Source organism: Panthera leo, chromosome F3 (genome assembly GCF_018350215.1).
Source record: "Panthera leo isolate Ple1 chromosome F3, P.leo_Ple1_pat1.1, whole genome shotgun sequence".
NCBI classification, from domain to species: domain Eukaryota; kingdom Metazoa; phylum Chordata; class Mammalia; order Carnivora; family Felidae; genus Panthera; species Panthera leo.
This window is the reverse complement of record NC_056696.1, coordinates 11,256,578-11,272,317: the sequence shown is the minus strand read 5'-3', so window position 1 is coordinate 11,272,317 and position 15,740 is coordinate 11,256,578. Positions and strand designations below refer to the sequence as shown.

Here is a 15,740-nt window from a genome sequence, read left to right as displayed (position 1 = left end):
AAATAAACATTAAAAAAAAAATATATATATATACATATATATATACACATACATACATATATATATATACACATACATATATATATATACACATATAAATATATATAAATATATAAAACAGCTTTTGCCAGCTTTTGGCTGACTTTAATTAACGAGAAAAATTACCTCTGGGTCGAGATCTTCCTCGTCCTCTATTGCTTTGTGCAACTTCACTTGCTTCTTCAAACCACCTTGATAACATGTCAGACATTCTCTGCATCAATGACACATTGGGACTCTGCTCACCTATTACAATACAGGTCTCATCAGTGAATTCAGTAATAAGTCAGGATCTTTCATTAATGCAAAAATCTAGATTTTTAAGGCCTTTAAAATGAAAACAATTAAAAAAAAAGAATCAAACTGCCTAAATAAATTATATGCATGTATATGAATCTCTTAGAGCTATCATTACATTTCATAGTAAATGTTTATATAAGTCACTCTCTATCTGTATTCTGAGTTCCTCAAGAATAGAATTTGTATTTCCTACATCTTTGCCTATTCTTAGGTACCGTCACATCTCCCATCCTGACCTCAACCCACATCTTTAGTTCGAAGAGTGCACAGCCAGGAAGTGCTCATGAATTGTAAACTGACTGATTATAAGAAAGGCTTGCCCTCTCACTTACATTTCCTTAAACTGAATTTATTTTCATCATACTGTAAGCATATTCCATATATTCAAAATTAACAAAAACCAAAAGCTGCTGCATTTGTCTCTTCCCTCTCCCTCTTTCCTCCTTCAAATATATGTTTTCTCTTAAGGAAATTACCAAATGAAGTATGACATCAAATTAAAACTGGTAATTTTATTCTACAATCATATAATCTAAAATGCGCATCATTTGTTCTCGAATTTTCTGTGAAAACTTTATACTTCATTGCCTTTATGTAATGTAGCTTTATATGTAAGTATATATTATAAGATGGTACCAAGGAAAATATATTGGGGAATAAACATGCTTTTGATCTTAACAGAATTCAGAAGTCATCAGAATAAGATTTTGGCTACAGACCAATCAGTAAAATACACACAGATTAATTCTATTTTAAAAGTGTGCCATCTTAAAGCTCCCAAGGTAATTTCCTATGCTTTGTCAAAGGCATTTGATAAAAAGGGAAAAAAAGATTTTATCTGCTATTATAAAACTCTTGGGTTGGAAACGGAGAGTTTTTGTTTCTCTTTACACCTAATAAAAAGGCAAAAATCACGAAGTTTGATAATACCTAATGTTTTATATGGCAATGAACGCTCCTACTTCTAGGAGGAAGGTAAAATAGTGCATTAATTTTGGAGGGTAACTTGATAGCTATCAAAATACAAATGCACTTATCCAGTGACCCAGTTGCTCATTCCACTTTTAGGGATCTATCCTCAGATACGCTTGCGTGAGTACGTTAAGATATATGTACAAGGACATTCATTGCAGCATCACTTACACCAGCAAAAAAAAAAAAAAAAGAAAAAAAAAAAAGAAACAAGTTAAAAGATTATTTTTTCAATACCATATTAGAAAAGCCTAACCAAAGTATAGTTACCATCTCGTTCTCGTTCACTCTCAGGCCTCGCTCGGGGTCCAGTATCTGACCAATCACCACGAAGTCTTAAACGCTTCACAGGAGGCTGTCGTAACTAAAAGACGAAGACGAAACTCATTTGCTCAACTCTCAAAGCACGCTTTAAGTCTAACGGATTCTTTCCATGTCCTTGCTTTCCTTACTGAGGATGCAAATGAGATGCTACGTCAAAATACGAAAGCTCTTATAAGGACGAGATCTACTGATGGTACAGCTTACACTTAACATCTTCACCCTAAAGAGTCTGAACACAACTTTGAAATCATGTGTAGGTGACTTCTACTCCCACCTGTATCACTTACCAGCTGACCACAGGGAAGTTATCTAATCACACTGAGCCTGAGTTTTCTATTACGATGATACATGTAGTGTAGGTCAAGTACCTACATACCTGACAAGAGGAATGATCACTATTTGATTATCATTGACGGTTTAGTCTCCGATTCCCCCCAGCATCTACTGCAACCCTTCATGACTCACCTCAGGGTCTCTACTCTACCTTGTTTCCCTCGTTCTTGGCTAATACCTCTTCCTCCTACTTCAGAGAAAATACAGTCAGTCCTGCAGAAGTGACATCAATTTCCTCAGCTGCATTCTACAAACTTATCTATAATCTGCAACTTCCTAATTTCTTCTAACCTTTCTCCGAAGATGTATCATTTATTTTGTTAAGGCCTAATCTCTCCCATCTGTGCTTTTACATTTTGTTCCTTCAAACTCCTCAAGCACCTTGCTTCAGTAATTACTCCTTCCCATACCTGCATCCATTTCCTCATTTCTTCCTTACGATATGCTAAAGGTTTTTACCATTTTTAATACACAAAACACCTCAATTTTATGTTTTTAGTCAGCTATACTCTTTCCCCATGTTTTCTGAAGCTTTATTGTCAAGCTTCTTGAAAAAGGTCTATATTTATTCCTTTATCTACCACTCCTCCTTCACTTCACCGTTACCTTACGCTCCCATCTTTCCACTGAACTCATTCTCACCAATGTCATCAACGGGTGATTGATTGCTCAGTTCGCTGATCAATGACAAAATGATCAACAATCAACTCCCAATTCAAATGGCACACTGCCCAACTTATTTTGATGTCTATAGCACTTGACACTCTTGATTATTCTCTGTAACTTTTATATTTTTAACATTTGTGATTGAGATATAACACATATACCATAATACCCACCCTTTTAAAGTATGTAAGTCAGTGGTGCAGATGCTCAGAGCTGTGTAACCACTTGTATCACCACTAATTCCAGAACATTTTCATCACCTCAAAGAGAAATCCTATAGCTACGAGCAGCTACTTCCAATTTCTCCTTCGACTCAGTTCTTGGAGACCACCAATCTACTTTCTGGCTCTCTAGATATGCCCACTCTGGACATTTCACACAAATAGAAGCAGATGTGGCCCTTCCTGTCTGGCTTCTTTCACTTAGCATAATATTTTCGAAGTTCATCCATGCTGCCCCATGTATCAGTATTTCATGCCTTTTTACGGCTCAGTAATATTCCATGATTTGGATATACCATGTTTTGTTTATTCATTCATCAGTCGATGCACATCGAGTTGTTTCCGCTTTTTTGGCTACCGTGAATAATATTGCTGTGAACATATGTGCAAGTTTTTGTGGGGACATATGTCTTCAATTCTCTTCAGTATACATCTGGAAGTGGAATTGCTGGGTCACATGATAATTCTATGTTTAACTTTTGAGGAACTGCCCAACTGTTTTCCAAAGCAGCTGCACCATTTTACATTCCTATCAGCAACGTGTGAAAGCTCCAATTTCTTCCTGTCTTCATCAACACCGTTACTGACTTTTTTATTTTAGCCAAACTGGTGAGTACGAAGTGGTACCTCACTGTGGTTTTGATATATTTTGGATACTAGATTCTAAATCATTAGTAAAATATAGGATATATACAGATTCTAAATCATAAATCAAATATATGTTATACAAACATTTTCTCCCATTTTGTGGGTCATTCCCTTTATTTTTATTTTTTTAACAAAACATTCACTGATATTTTCCCTGACAATTAAGCAGATTTTGATAGAAACTTGGTGACAACTTAGCTGTAAATTTTCTGTTTTCTCTTGGAAACCATTCTGAGCAATAAGAAGGTTGGGGGAAAAAATATCTCAACACCCTCAGCAAAGAAGACAGAAAAATAAAAACCCTCACAAATTCCAGAAGTAGGTAAATATGGCAAAGAGCAACAGAGGATAGAAAATCTACACAGGAAGCCACAAGTACGACACAGAATAACCAGAAGATTAGAGAAAGCCTAGTGTGGTAGCTGTCCAAAATCTTAGACTAAAATCATTTCCAGAAACAGAGGGCCTCACTCTATGTGAACTATATTTAGAATAGAATGGAGCCCTGCTCCACAGTTAGGGGAAGAAACTTTATATTATACAAGCAAAGAACTGGTTGTTATAACCTCAGCAACTATTTCTGGAACAAGACATTCAAGTTAAAAACAGTCCCAAGTTTGACTTTTTGAGATATGCAAAATAATCTAGTCAAGAATACCGAAAATGGTACAAGCATTAATTCAGTTATTCAAAGAAGATTTTCCTGAGCATGTTTTATGTGTCAGGCACTACTCTAGATAGTGGAAAAAGATCAATGGATAAACTATACAAAAATCCCAATGTCACAGAACTTATAGGCTACTGGAGTAGAAAAACAATACAAGATTACAAAAAAAAAAAAGTAAAATATACAAAGAAAGTGCTGAGTGTTATGGGGAAAAAATTAAGTAGACAAAGGAGATAGGCAGTACCGGAAAGTTCAAGGCTGTGATTATCTGGGAAGACCATTTCATGCCTGGCAAACACAAAAGCCATAAGGTAAAGCACACCTGGGCTGCCTGAGTAAGTAAGTAGACGTGGTCAGAGAAGAGTACAATAGGAGTACTGAGAGAACAGCAGCAATAACAAGAACTACATGAGACAAGGTCTTGAAGCCACTGTAGAAACCTTAGTTTGGCTTTAAATGATATGGGCAGCCACCTGTAGTACTGATCAGAAGAGCAGCATAATTTGACTCGGTTTTAAAGGATCACTTTGGCTGCTACGTAGCTAAAGGACTATGGGGGCAGAGGAGTCAAAGCAGGGGGACTGGTTAAAAGCTACCATAATAATCTAGGAGAGATGGTTGATGCCTTGGATCAGGGCAGTTGTGGGAGTCAGAATGGGAAGCTGTACTACAGATCTGGGGTATGTATTTTAGGCACAAATCATGGGGACCAGGAGAACATTAGAGACTGGATTCAACAAAGTAGTCCAATAATGGGGTGGGGCAAATAGGAAAATGTCAAAAAGATATTAGAGGAAAAGGAAAAGACAGAAAAGACAATAAAAAGAAAAAAGGAACACAAAAAATAAGAAAAATGAGAAGTAAAAAAATTGAACTAGACAATGAAAAAAATAAAAGAGAAATTATTAGAGGATATAAAGAAATAAAAAGAAGCCCCCACAAATTAAGAAAATTTAAAAATACCACTGAAACACAAGAAAAAATCATTATGTGAAACTTTTATTCATATTTTAAAACCCTACTCAATCATTTCTTACATTTCCAATCAAAATACATTATTCCTTCCTTTGGTCTACTCATACAGAACATAATTTCTTCTTTTTTTTTAAGTTTATTTATTTTGAGAGCAAGCGCACATGCGTACATGGGCAGGGGAGAGGCAGAGAGAGAGAGGAAGAAAGAGAATCCCAAGCAGGCTCTGTGCTGATGTGGGGCTCGATCTCACGACCCTGGATTCATGACCTGAGTGAAAATCAAGAGCCGGACACTTAACTGACTGAGCCACCCAGGCGCCCCAGAACATAACTCTTATATAGAATTCTATTAAGTTTTATATATTCATTTATTTATACCTCTATTCCCACTAAACTGTAAATTCCTGAGGGAGAGGCTATGTCTTTGTCACAGTCATCCCAGATTTTCTAAAGTTTAGTATAGGACCTAGTGCACAGTAGGCACGTGTCAAGGATTTAGGATAAAACACTTAAGAACAGATGTTGAGATTAAGAAGGAGACAGACTACCAACTTCTATATACACCTGTCAATTATTTGGTTTATTATAGAAGCATAATTTAGTTTTGTAATTTTAATCCATTTTCAGAATTATTTTTCTTAATTCAACAAAGAACACTGAGAAAACCACATTCACTGTCATGACTCAGCCTCATGCACCCTGATTATGTAAACATATTCTGTTTACATATGTAAACACATAAGTATTCTATGGTACAAAAGCTGGCTGGCCCACTTCAAATGTTTCTGCATTCCAACTTTCATTATGTAACAGTCAGGAAGTTGGAATGTAACTTCATTCACTAAACCACGCATCTCAAGAGAAAACTACCCAGCAGCAACAAAATAACAGAGCAGATCTCATGTTTTCAATCAGGCCAATAAAGTCAAAAAACAGCTTTCATTAGCCATCATACCCCTTTCTTTGTCAATTTCCTAATTCATTTAAATACACTGACACTTTCAAAAGCCCAAAACAGATTTATAAAGTTATCCCGACCTAATTTTATAGCCCTCTAAACCTGCAACCATAAGTACTGGATTTAGTTTTGCATCTCACAGGAATTACAAAATTGTTGTTCCTTAATACTTTCAAAATACATTCACTGATAGGAGTTGGTCCAATACCAAAAAGTCACTGATAATTAATAAAGCAACAGTTAATTTCAAAAACATTTACAAGCCAAGTGATTAAACATAGGACATTAAAAAAAAACAAAAACAAACAAAAAAAAAAGCCAAAGTGAAAAATATGTTGGGGAAAGAAGTTTAATAGGTTAAAACAAACATTTTTCTATTGCTGTATATTGCCAAAGATACATTTTTTCTGGTTTTTGCCTTTTATAAATAAGATGGTTTGCTATTTTATTTTTTTAAAGATTTTATTGTTTTTTATTTTTATTTTATTTTTTTTAAAGATTTTATTTATAAAAATTCTCTACATCCAATGTGGAACTTGAACCCACAACCCTAAGACCAAGAGTCACATGCTCTACATGACTGAGCCAGCCAGGCACCCTAATGGTTCACTATTGTAGAGTCATTTTAGTGGCAGCAATTCTGTCACTTAGTTTTCAATACAGAATATCGTATGTGTATAGATATATATGTAACAGATATAAAATGGGATATATAAACTCCAATAAGACTAAATGTTTTTGTTCACCAATAGGAGTTAACCAAATACCATTTCCATTCATATGTGGTCAGCAATCCCCTCCTCCCCCGATTGTGTGTGTGCGTGTATTTTAGCTTGCCTTTTTCTCATTCGCTCAGATGTGTTCTGTAAAATAAACCCACGCATGTATGCCACTCGTTCATAATTGTGAAAGAGAGGCACCATCAGGAGAGAAGGAGATTGCTGTCCACATGTGAATAGAAAATGGTAACAGATACAACTCCTATTGGTGTATGAACAGAAACATTTAGTCTCTTGGGAATTTACACCTCCCATTTTTTATTATTTTAATCGCTTTTCCCGCAACTGTTAGAACTGTTGATATTTCTTGCTTGCTCCTGTGCATCCACAAAGTTAAAGAAACATTTTGCTATTAAAAATTTTCTCTTTAAAAATGTTTCACAATACTTTTTTCTAGTCAGCCCCTGTTCTTCCAGGTATATTCCAAGTCCTCTTTCAAAACTTCGACTCTAAATGTCTTGCGAATCAATTCTATTTTTTGAAGGCCTACAGGCCCCAGGAGTCACTGAGTCAGTGTCTTCTGAACTGAACGAAGAACATGGTTTTGAGTAAGCTTACCTCTTCTCTTCTTTCTTCTGCAGACGGAGTTTTAAGTTCTCGTGCTGTATCATCTTTCGGGTCAAAAAGATATATATAATCTGAAGAGTAACTAACGAGAATCTCTTGGCCATCTTCGCTGTAACACAGAGATGTCACCCTGCAGGACTTATTATTAAGATGGGAAGGGATAAAACGGGCAACCATTCCAGTAGTTCCTCGACCTGCATAATTCCCTAAATAAGAAAATAGGAAGTTGTAGAATTTTTTTAAGAAAAACATTTTAAAAACTCTTAATCTGAATTATGAGATATGTGATTTAATGTAGCAATATAAAATCCAAACTATCCTGTTCTATTTCTAGAAGAGGCTCTTTTCTCAATAGTCTGATTTTATAACAAAATAATAAAGAATACAGCATAAAGTCTACATATCTTTTAAAAAAATTTCCTGAGTTGCTGGAATTCCAGATTACATAAAGCGTTTAATTAGAAATAGGAGTTAATCAGTGAAAATGATTTATGATTTAGGGGCACCTGGGTATCTCAGTCGGTTAAGAGTCCGACTTGATTTCAGCTCAGGTAACAATCTCACGGTTCCGGAGTCTGAGCCCTGAGTTGGTCTCTGTGCTGACCTACGGCATAGAGGCTGCCTGGGATTCTCTCTCTCCCCCTCCCCCACTCGCACTTTCATTCTTTCTCAAAAGTAAACATTTAAAAAGATAGCAAATAAAATTTTTTTTAAATTTACATTCACTTTTCTTCTTTTCCTTTCCTTCTCTCTTCCCCTTCCTTTCCTCTCTTCCCTCCCTTTTCTTCCTTCTTTCGCTTCTCTTCCCTTCCCTTCCCTCCCTTTGCTTCCCCTTCCTGTCCCTCCCTCTCCTTCCTTCCCTCTTTTCTTCCTTCCCTCTCTTCCCTTTCCTTCCTTCCTTTCTCCTCTCTTTCCCATCCCTTCCCTCTGCTTCGCTTCACTTCCCTTCCGTCCCTTCCCTTTGCTTCGCTCCCCTTCCCTCCCTTCCTTCCCTCTTTCTTTCCCTTCCCTTCCTCCTCCCCTCTCTTCTCCTCTCCCCTCCCCTCTCCTTTTTTCTTTTCTTCTCTTTCTTTTCTTTCTTTCAGTAATCTCTACATCCAACATGGGGCTCAAACTCATGATCCTGAGATCTCTTCCAACTGAGCGAGTCAGGCTCCCCTATGTTTTTAAAAGATTTTTGATTGTCCTGAAATTTTCCTCTTATAACATAACGAAGGGGGGTAGTATTCCAACTTTAATTAATTTTGGTAGTCATCAACATAATACAGTATAATAGAGAAAGGGTCAACTGGCATTTTGTGCACTGGAGGTCTGGGAATGCTAAATTCTGAGAGCCCCATAAAACTGTATGAACACTGCACAAGGAGGCCTTGTTCTGCCGAAAATGTCAACCGTGTCCCATCTGTTGAGAAATAGTAAGTTAGCCTACAATTTCATACCATATCACTACTGTTCCCCCTAAAAGTGCATATCCAGATACATAAGACACCTCAATCACGGTTCCAAAACCAAACCAAACCCCACCTCGTCCTCCCATTTCCATAATCTATGTTCATTTTTACTGGACATAAATTGACCCTGAGCCTGACATTGTTAGTTTCTGACCAAGTCCATTTTTATTTTGGGCAATACAAAATACGCGAATATATGTAAGTGTGTACATATGTTTGTATATTTGGTGGGCATGTGGGTGTAAAATCCTGGCCTTCCCTTACTGAAAAATGCTGAAGAACGATGGCTTTCAGTTGGGTAGTTCAGAAGTGGTTTGATCCCACAGTGGATGAGGAGCGAATGAGGAGTTTCAGATGGATTCAACAGCATCGCTAACAGTACTTTAGGCATAAACATATGCTATACAGTAACACAAAGCCAAGTCACTGTTCTTTCTAACTCTTCTGTCTCCTGCAAAGAGAAATTAGGAAAGCCAAGTGCCGGGGCACCTGGGTGGTTCAGTCAGTTGAGCGTCCAACTCGATTTCGGCTCAGGTCATGATATCGGGGTCGTGGGACTGAGCCCTGCGTTGGGCTCCATGCTGAGCATGGAGCCTGCTTGGGATTCTCTCTCTCTCTCTTCTCTCTCTATCCCTCTGCCTCTCTCCCCTGTTCGCTCTTTCTCACTCTCTCTAAATTGAAATTTAAAAATTTTTTTTAAAACAAGGAAGGCGAAGTGTTGTGGGCTGATAGTGTCCCCCACAAAATTCACGTCCACCCAGAACCTCAGAATGGTTCTGGAATATTTGGGATATTTGGAAATAGGGTCTTTGCGGATATAATTAGTAAGATGAGGTCATAACGAGATTAGAGTGGACCCTAGATCCAATATGTCCTCATACAAAGAGGAAAATGTGGATTCAGACACACACACGGGAGAACGGCATGTCAACACAGAAGCAGAGATTGAAATGAAACATTTAAAAGCCAAGATTAATAGCAATCACCAGAAGCCAGAAGTATGCAATAGATCCTCCCTGAGAGCCACCAGCAGAAAACCCTGTGAAACCTTGATTTTAGACATCTAGCCTCCAGAAATGTGAGAATCAATTTCTGTTATCTTAAGCCACCCAACATGTGGCAATTCATTATGACAGTCATAGGAAACTAACATGTGAACTGTTACAACTTTTTAAGGTGACAAACTACAAAAGCATCACACTGATAGGGTCATAAAACCTTGGTAAAATGCTGTTTTTCTACGAATCCGTATTATTTAAATACATTGTGTTTACTGAGTTTTATGACAAACTAATGACATTTTAAAACTGCAAATATGTCCTACAGATTTACTCTTTGAACTGACAGAATCTTATATTTTCTCTAACATACAGCTGTTTACCTGTGGCTCTTGTGCCCAGCATTCGCCGATCATATATTCGTACTGAGCTATCTGAACAGCCGACAGCAAGATAATAAGGTATCGGTGGACAAATAGCCACCGAGGTGGCGGCACGTCGGCAGTTAATTAAAATATCCTATGAAAGAGAAAACACCGGCGTCACAGAGCTCTGCCACAGAGAGGATACTGTAAAGATTTAAAACACTTGAACATTAAAAATACTATCCTTTGAATTAGAAGAAAATAACCTTTCTGAAAAATCCTAAGCTAGGATGATAATGAGAAGGAAAACAACAACATGGTTTTCTTTTCATTTATTTTTCAGATATCTGTTAGCGTTTCTAACAAATTCAGCTGACGTGAGATCAAAATAGATATACGTGGTCAATATTCCTCCTCAGCAGTTTATCACTATAAGGAAAATTCCTTTTTTTTCTTCTTTCACAGCTTGCCACACAATTCCAAAATTGACTAACACAACATTGTAAATTTTCCTTATAAACCAATCAAAATAAAAATCATACGGAAAGATAAACTGGAGGTTAAAAAAGCAAATAATATTTGAGTAATGAAAATTACATTCTGAAAAGGAAAACACAAAAATTACTCCGAAATACAAGGCTAAAACTGAGTAGTTATGTTAGGTCAGCAAGATTTAATGAAATTAAATCCATCCACAATCTTAGAACCCAGAGATAGCTTACTGTCCGATTTTAATTATGATGTTAATTTTTTTGTCACTTGTACAAAAATTTGATTCTTACGTCTTTGCAATCTTCTTTCGTGCAGCTAGTTTTGATGCGTGTGTCAAACCACCGGACAGTTCCGTCTTCACCACAGGAGAGAAAAGTATACGGGTCGTTGGGTACAGTCATAATCTGAAGGTGAAAACAAAAGTACAGGTAACGTTATTGAGCACTTGGATGGTTTTGAAAGACACCGCTACCGTTCCATGAAATAAAATGAGGAATAAATAATAAAGTAAAACTGTCTTCTTATTCACAGACGATTTGATCACGTAAGCAGAAAATCCTATGTAACCAATTTTTAAAAAATTTATTAGAATAAGCGAATTTAGCAAAGTTGCAGGATACAAGATCAATATATAAAAATCAATGCCGCATCTCTATACCAGCAACAAAATCATCAGATACTGAAATTTTAAAAATAATATCATTTACAATAACGTGAAAAAATATGAACTACTTAAACATATGTAAGACCCATGATACTGAAAATTATAAAACATTGCTGAGTAAAATTAAAGTCCTAAGTAAAGTAAGGGAGATGTATTGTGTTCATGGATTGGAAGATTTTTTTTTTTTATTTTAGAGAGAGAGACAGAGCACATGAGGTGGAGGAGAGGGGCAGAAGAAAAAACAGAGCGAATCTCAGGCTCCACGCTCAGCACAGGGCCCAGGGCTCGATCGCACAACCCTGAGATCATGACCTGAGCTGAAATCAGGAGCCAGACGTTCCACTAACTGAGTCACCCAGGAGCCCCTCAATTGTATTTTTTTTTAGTTTATTTATTTATTTTGGGAGTGTGCATGCGCATAAATGGGGGAGGGGCAGAGAGAGAGAGAGAGAGAGAGAGAGAGAGAGAATCCCAAGCAGGCTCCACACTATCAGCGCAGAGCCCAATGCAGGGCTCCATCTCAGATCATGACCTGAGCCAAAAGCAAGAGTTGGATGCTTACCGACTAAGCCAACCAGGTGCCCCTCAACTGCATTTTTTATACAGCTACATTTAAAAATTAACATCCTTAAAAAGATAACATTTATGACTGTACCAAAATACCAAATACTTAAAAAATTTAAGGAAATCTAGAGTAACACCACATAAAAATTGTAAAATATTGAGAGAAATTAGAAACCTTAATAAATGCAAAACTATATCATCTTCATTGATTAGAATATATAATAATTGTTAAGATATTAGTTTACCCTGTATTTATTTTTAAATTCAGTATAATAACAATCCAACTTTCAGCAAATTGTTTTTTTGCTTTTTGTTTTTTTAGTTTATTTATTTTGAGACAGACAGACAGACAAAGAGAGCAAGCAGAGGAAGGGCAGAGAGCGAGCAGAACAGAGGATCTGAGGCCGGCTCTGCGCAGACGGCAGAGAGCCCACGCGGGGCTCGAACTCACGAACCGTGAGATCATGACCTGAGCCGAAGTCACACACTTAACTGACTGAGGCACCCAGGTGCCCCAGCAAATTGTTTTTGTTGGAAACCAATATGCTGGTTTGAAAAGTTATACTGAGACACAAAGAATCTTGAAACAGTAACTCTACTAGATACGAAGATTCATTACAAAGCTATTGCAATTAAAACAGTTTGGTATTTTAAAAAGTACAAATAGGCCAACGGTGCCAAATAGAGTACAGAAATGGATCTATCCACATATGAACTCTGAATTTATGATTAATGGCACACTGAATAGCAACAGCGGGGAAAACAATCTTTACCATAAAAGATGGTGGGTAAAATCCATATGGAGAGTGATATCGGCAAAACTGCAAAACAGGATGCCTCAACTCATTCCCCTAGAGAAACACTGGCTTTTAATAACAGTATAAAGTCAAAAAGCCTTTATGACAATACCAAAGACCAGTTAAGAAAGCAATATACCAGGAAAGTTCAAAGCCAAGTACAGCCATAATGAAAGGAATAAGAAAAGCTTATTTCATTTCAATTCACACCAGCGCCTTCCCCAAGGCAGCACAGCACAAAACTGGGGGGGCGGGGGGGGGGGGCGGGGGGGAGCGGGGTGGGTGGAAAGCCCACTTGCAGCTTCTCCACTGGAAAGGAAAGAGAAGAGTGGAATGTATGTCCAACATTCCAGCTTACAGGCAGGTGGAGGAGGGCTACCAAGGGACTAGTTTCTGTCTCTTCTGACTCAGCATTGATAAAACTTGAGAGAACAAAAGAGAGCACAGTGGCTTCCTTGCAGGATCACAGATGGAAAAGGGAGCGGAATGGAATGGAAAATTCCATCTCTCTGAATGGACCGGAGATGCATCCTCATAAAAAGTTTAAGGGACCTCTAGAATCTCTAGCTGGGCTGACTGGTGAAGACCTTCCCTACACAAAACCCGTCTAAAAAGACCAGGAGAAGATGGCTATTTTTTCCAAAGCAAAAACCACAACAACAAAATAATGAGGCACACAAAGATACAGTGTAACAGCCCAAAGGAACAAAACAAATTTTCAGTAACTGACCCTAATAAGATGAAGATCTACGAACTGCCTAAGAAAAGAATTCAAATTAATCGTACTAAAGAAGCTCAATGCATCACAAGAGGACACAAATAGACAACTGAATGAAACTAGAGAAACACTGCATGAACAAAAGGAGAATATCACCAGTGAAGTAAAAACTGCAGAAAGAGGCAAATGGTAATTTTAGACATGAAGAATATAATAACATTTACCAATTTACTAGAGGGGATCAACATCAGGCTTGATCAAGCAGAAAGAAGAATCAACAAACCTGAAGACAACTCATTTGAAATTATTGTGTCAGAGGAACAAAAAGGAAGAATGAAAGAAAGTGAAGAAAACCCTAAGAGACTTCTAGAACACAACAAACTGAGCAATATATATGGAAGTTCCAGACGAAGAAAAGGGAGAAGCAGAGAGCTTGTTTGAAAAAATAATGGCTGTAAACTTTCCAAATCTTCCCAAAGAAAATGGACAGCCATACTCAAAAAGCTCAACGGACTCCAAGTACGATGAGCCCAAAGAGGCCACACTAAGACATATTATAGGCAACCTGTCGAAAGTCAAAGAGAGAATCTTGAAAGTAGCAAGGGAAATGTGAGTCATCACGTACAAAGGAGCTCCCATTAGATCAGTGGATTTCTCAGCACAAACATCACAGGCCAGGAGGGAATGGGATAATATATTCCAAGTGCTGAAAGAAAAACAATAACAACAACAACAACAACCACCACCAAAAAACCGTGCAAACCAAGAATACTATATCCAGCAAAACAAAAGAAAGAAAGACTTTCCTGATAAACAAAAGCTGAGGGACTCAGTCCATCACCACAAGATCTGCTTTCCAAGAACTACTAAAGGGAGTCCTTCAAGTTAAAACAAAAAGTACCAGACAGCAAAACACACAAGCATAGAAAAACATAAAGGTTTGGGGGCACCTGAGTGGCTCAGTCAGTTGTGCATCCGACTTCAGCTCAGGTCATGACCTCACAGTTTGTGGGTTCGAGCCCCGCGTCGGGCTCTGTGCCGACAGTGCCAAGCCTGCTCTGGGTTCTGTGTTTGTCTCTCTCTCTCTCTGCCCCTCCTCCACTTGTGCTTTCACTCTCTCTCTCAATAATAAATATTGAAAAAAAATTTTTAATATAAAGTTCTCTGGGAAAGGTAAATAGACAACTACAGAAATCTTTGTAAACATGATGTGTAAATCACTTTTAATTTGGGCATAGCGTTTAAAGGATAACAGCGTTAAAATTATTGTAACACTAAAGTCAATGAATACAACATACACAAAGATGTAATATGTGACAGTGAAAATAAAAGGGGGGAAGGAGGAACACCTAGGTGGCGGCTCAGTCCATTAAGCATCCAACTCTTGATGTTGGCTCAGGTCATGGCTCGTGATTCACAAGTTCAAGCCCCACATTGGGCTTGCACTGACAGCATGGACTGTGCTTTAGAGGTTCTGTCTCCCTTTCTCTCTGCCCCTCCCCAGCTCATGCTCTCTCTCTCCCTCAAAATAAATAAATGAACTTTAAAAAAATAAAATAAAGTGGGGGAAGGATGTAACGGAGTAATTTGTGTATGTGACTGAAGTTAAGTTGTTACCAGTTTTTTTTTTTAATTTTTTTCAGTGTTTATTTTTATTTTTTGGGAGAGAGAGACAGAGTGTGGGCGGGGGAAGGGCAGAGAGAGAGAGAGAGAGAGAGACAGAATCCGAAACAGGCTCCAGGCTCTGAGCTGTCAGCACAGAGCCCAATGTGGGGCTCGAACCCATAAGCTGTGAGATCATGACCTGAGCCGAAGACGCTTAACTGACTGAGCCACCCAGGCACCCCCAGGTTGTTACTAGTTTAAGATAAGTTGTTATAACTTTAAAATGTCTTACATAATCCTTATTTTAACCACAATGAAAACATCTGTGGAAGATGCACAAAGGAAAGGAATCAAAGAATGTCAATACAAAAAAAAGAAAATCATTGAAAACATAAAAACAAGAGTAATAAAATCATTATAAGACACACAGAAAAAAATGGTAAAATGGTAATAGAAAGTACTTCCCTATCTGTACTTTAAGCAAATAGTACACTACCAAGTGGGAAGTTTATAGCAGTAAATACCTACATTAAAAAATAAGGAAGATCTCAACCAACAATTTACACTTCGAAGAGCTAACAAAACAACAACAAATTAAACCCAAAGTTAGAAGAGGAAGGAAATAATAAAGACTATAG

General features: G+C 37.6%; 1 protein-coding gene across 5 annotated transcripts in view; it reads right to left on the bottom strand.

Annotated features, from left to right (window-relative positions):
* DCAF6 (DDB1 and CUL4 associated factor 6) overlaps positions 1-15,740 on the bottom strand; it is a 133,864-nt gene that overhangs the window by 76,729 nt on the left and 41,395 nt on the right. For all 5 annotated transcript variants that reach the window (XM_042925389.1, XM_042925384.1, XM_042925387.1 and 2 more), the window contains exons 5-9: positions 11,045-11,158; positions 10,281-10,416; positions 7,440-7,654; positions 1,582-1,675; positions 166-285 (exon numbers count right to left, since the gene is read on the bottom strand). In XM_042925389.1, the coding sequence (XP_042781323.1) occupies positions 166-285; positions 1,582-1,675; positions 7,440-7,654; positions 10,281-10,416; positions 11,045-11,158 (679 nt within the window). The remainder of the gene's footprint in view (positions 1-165; positions 286-1,581; positions 1,676-7,439; positions 7,655-10,280; positions 10,417-11,044; positions 11,159-15,740) is intronic.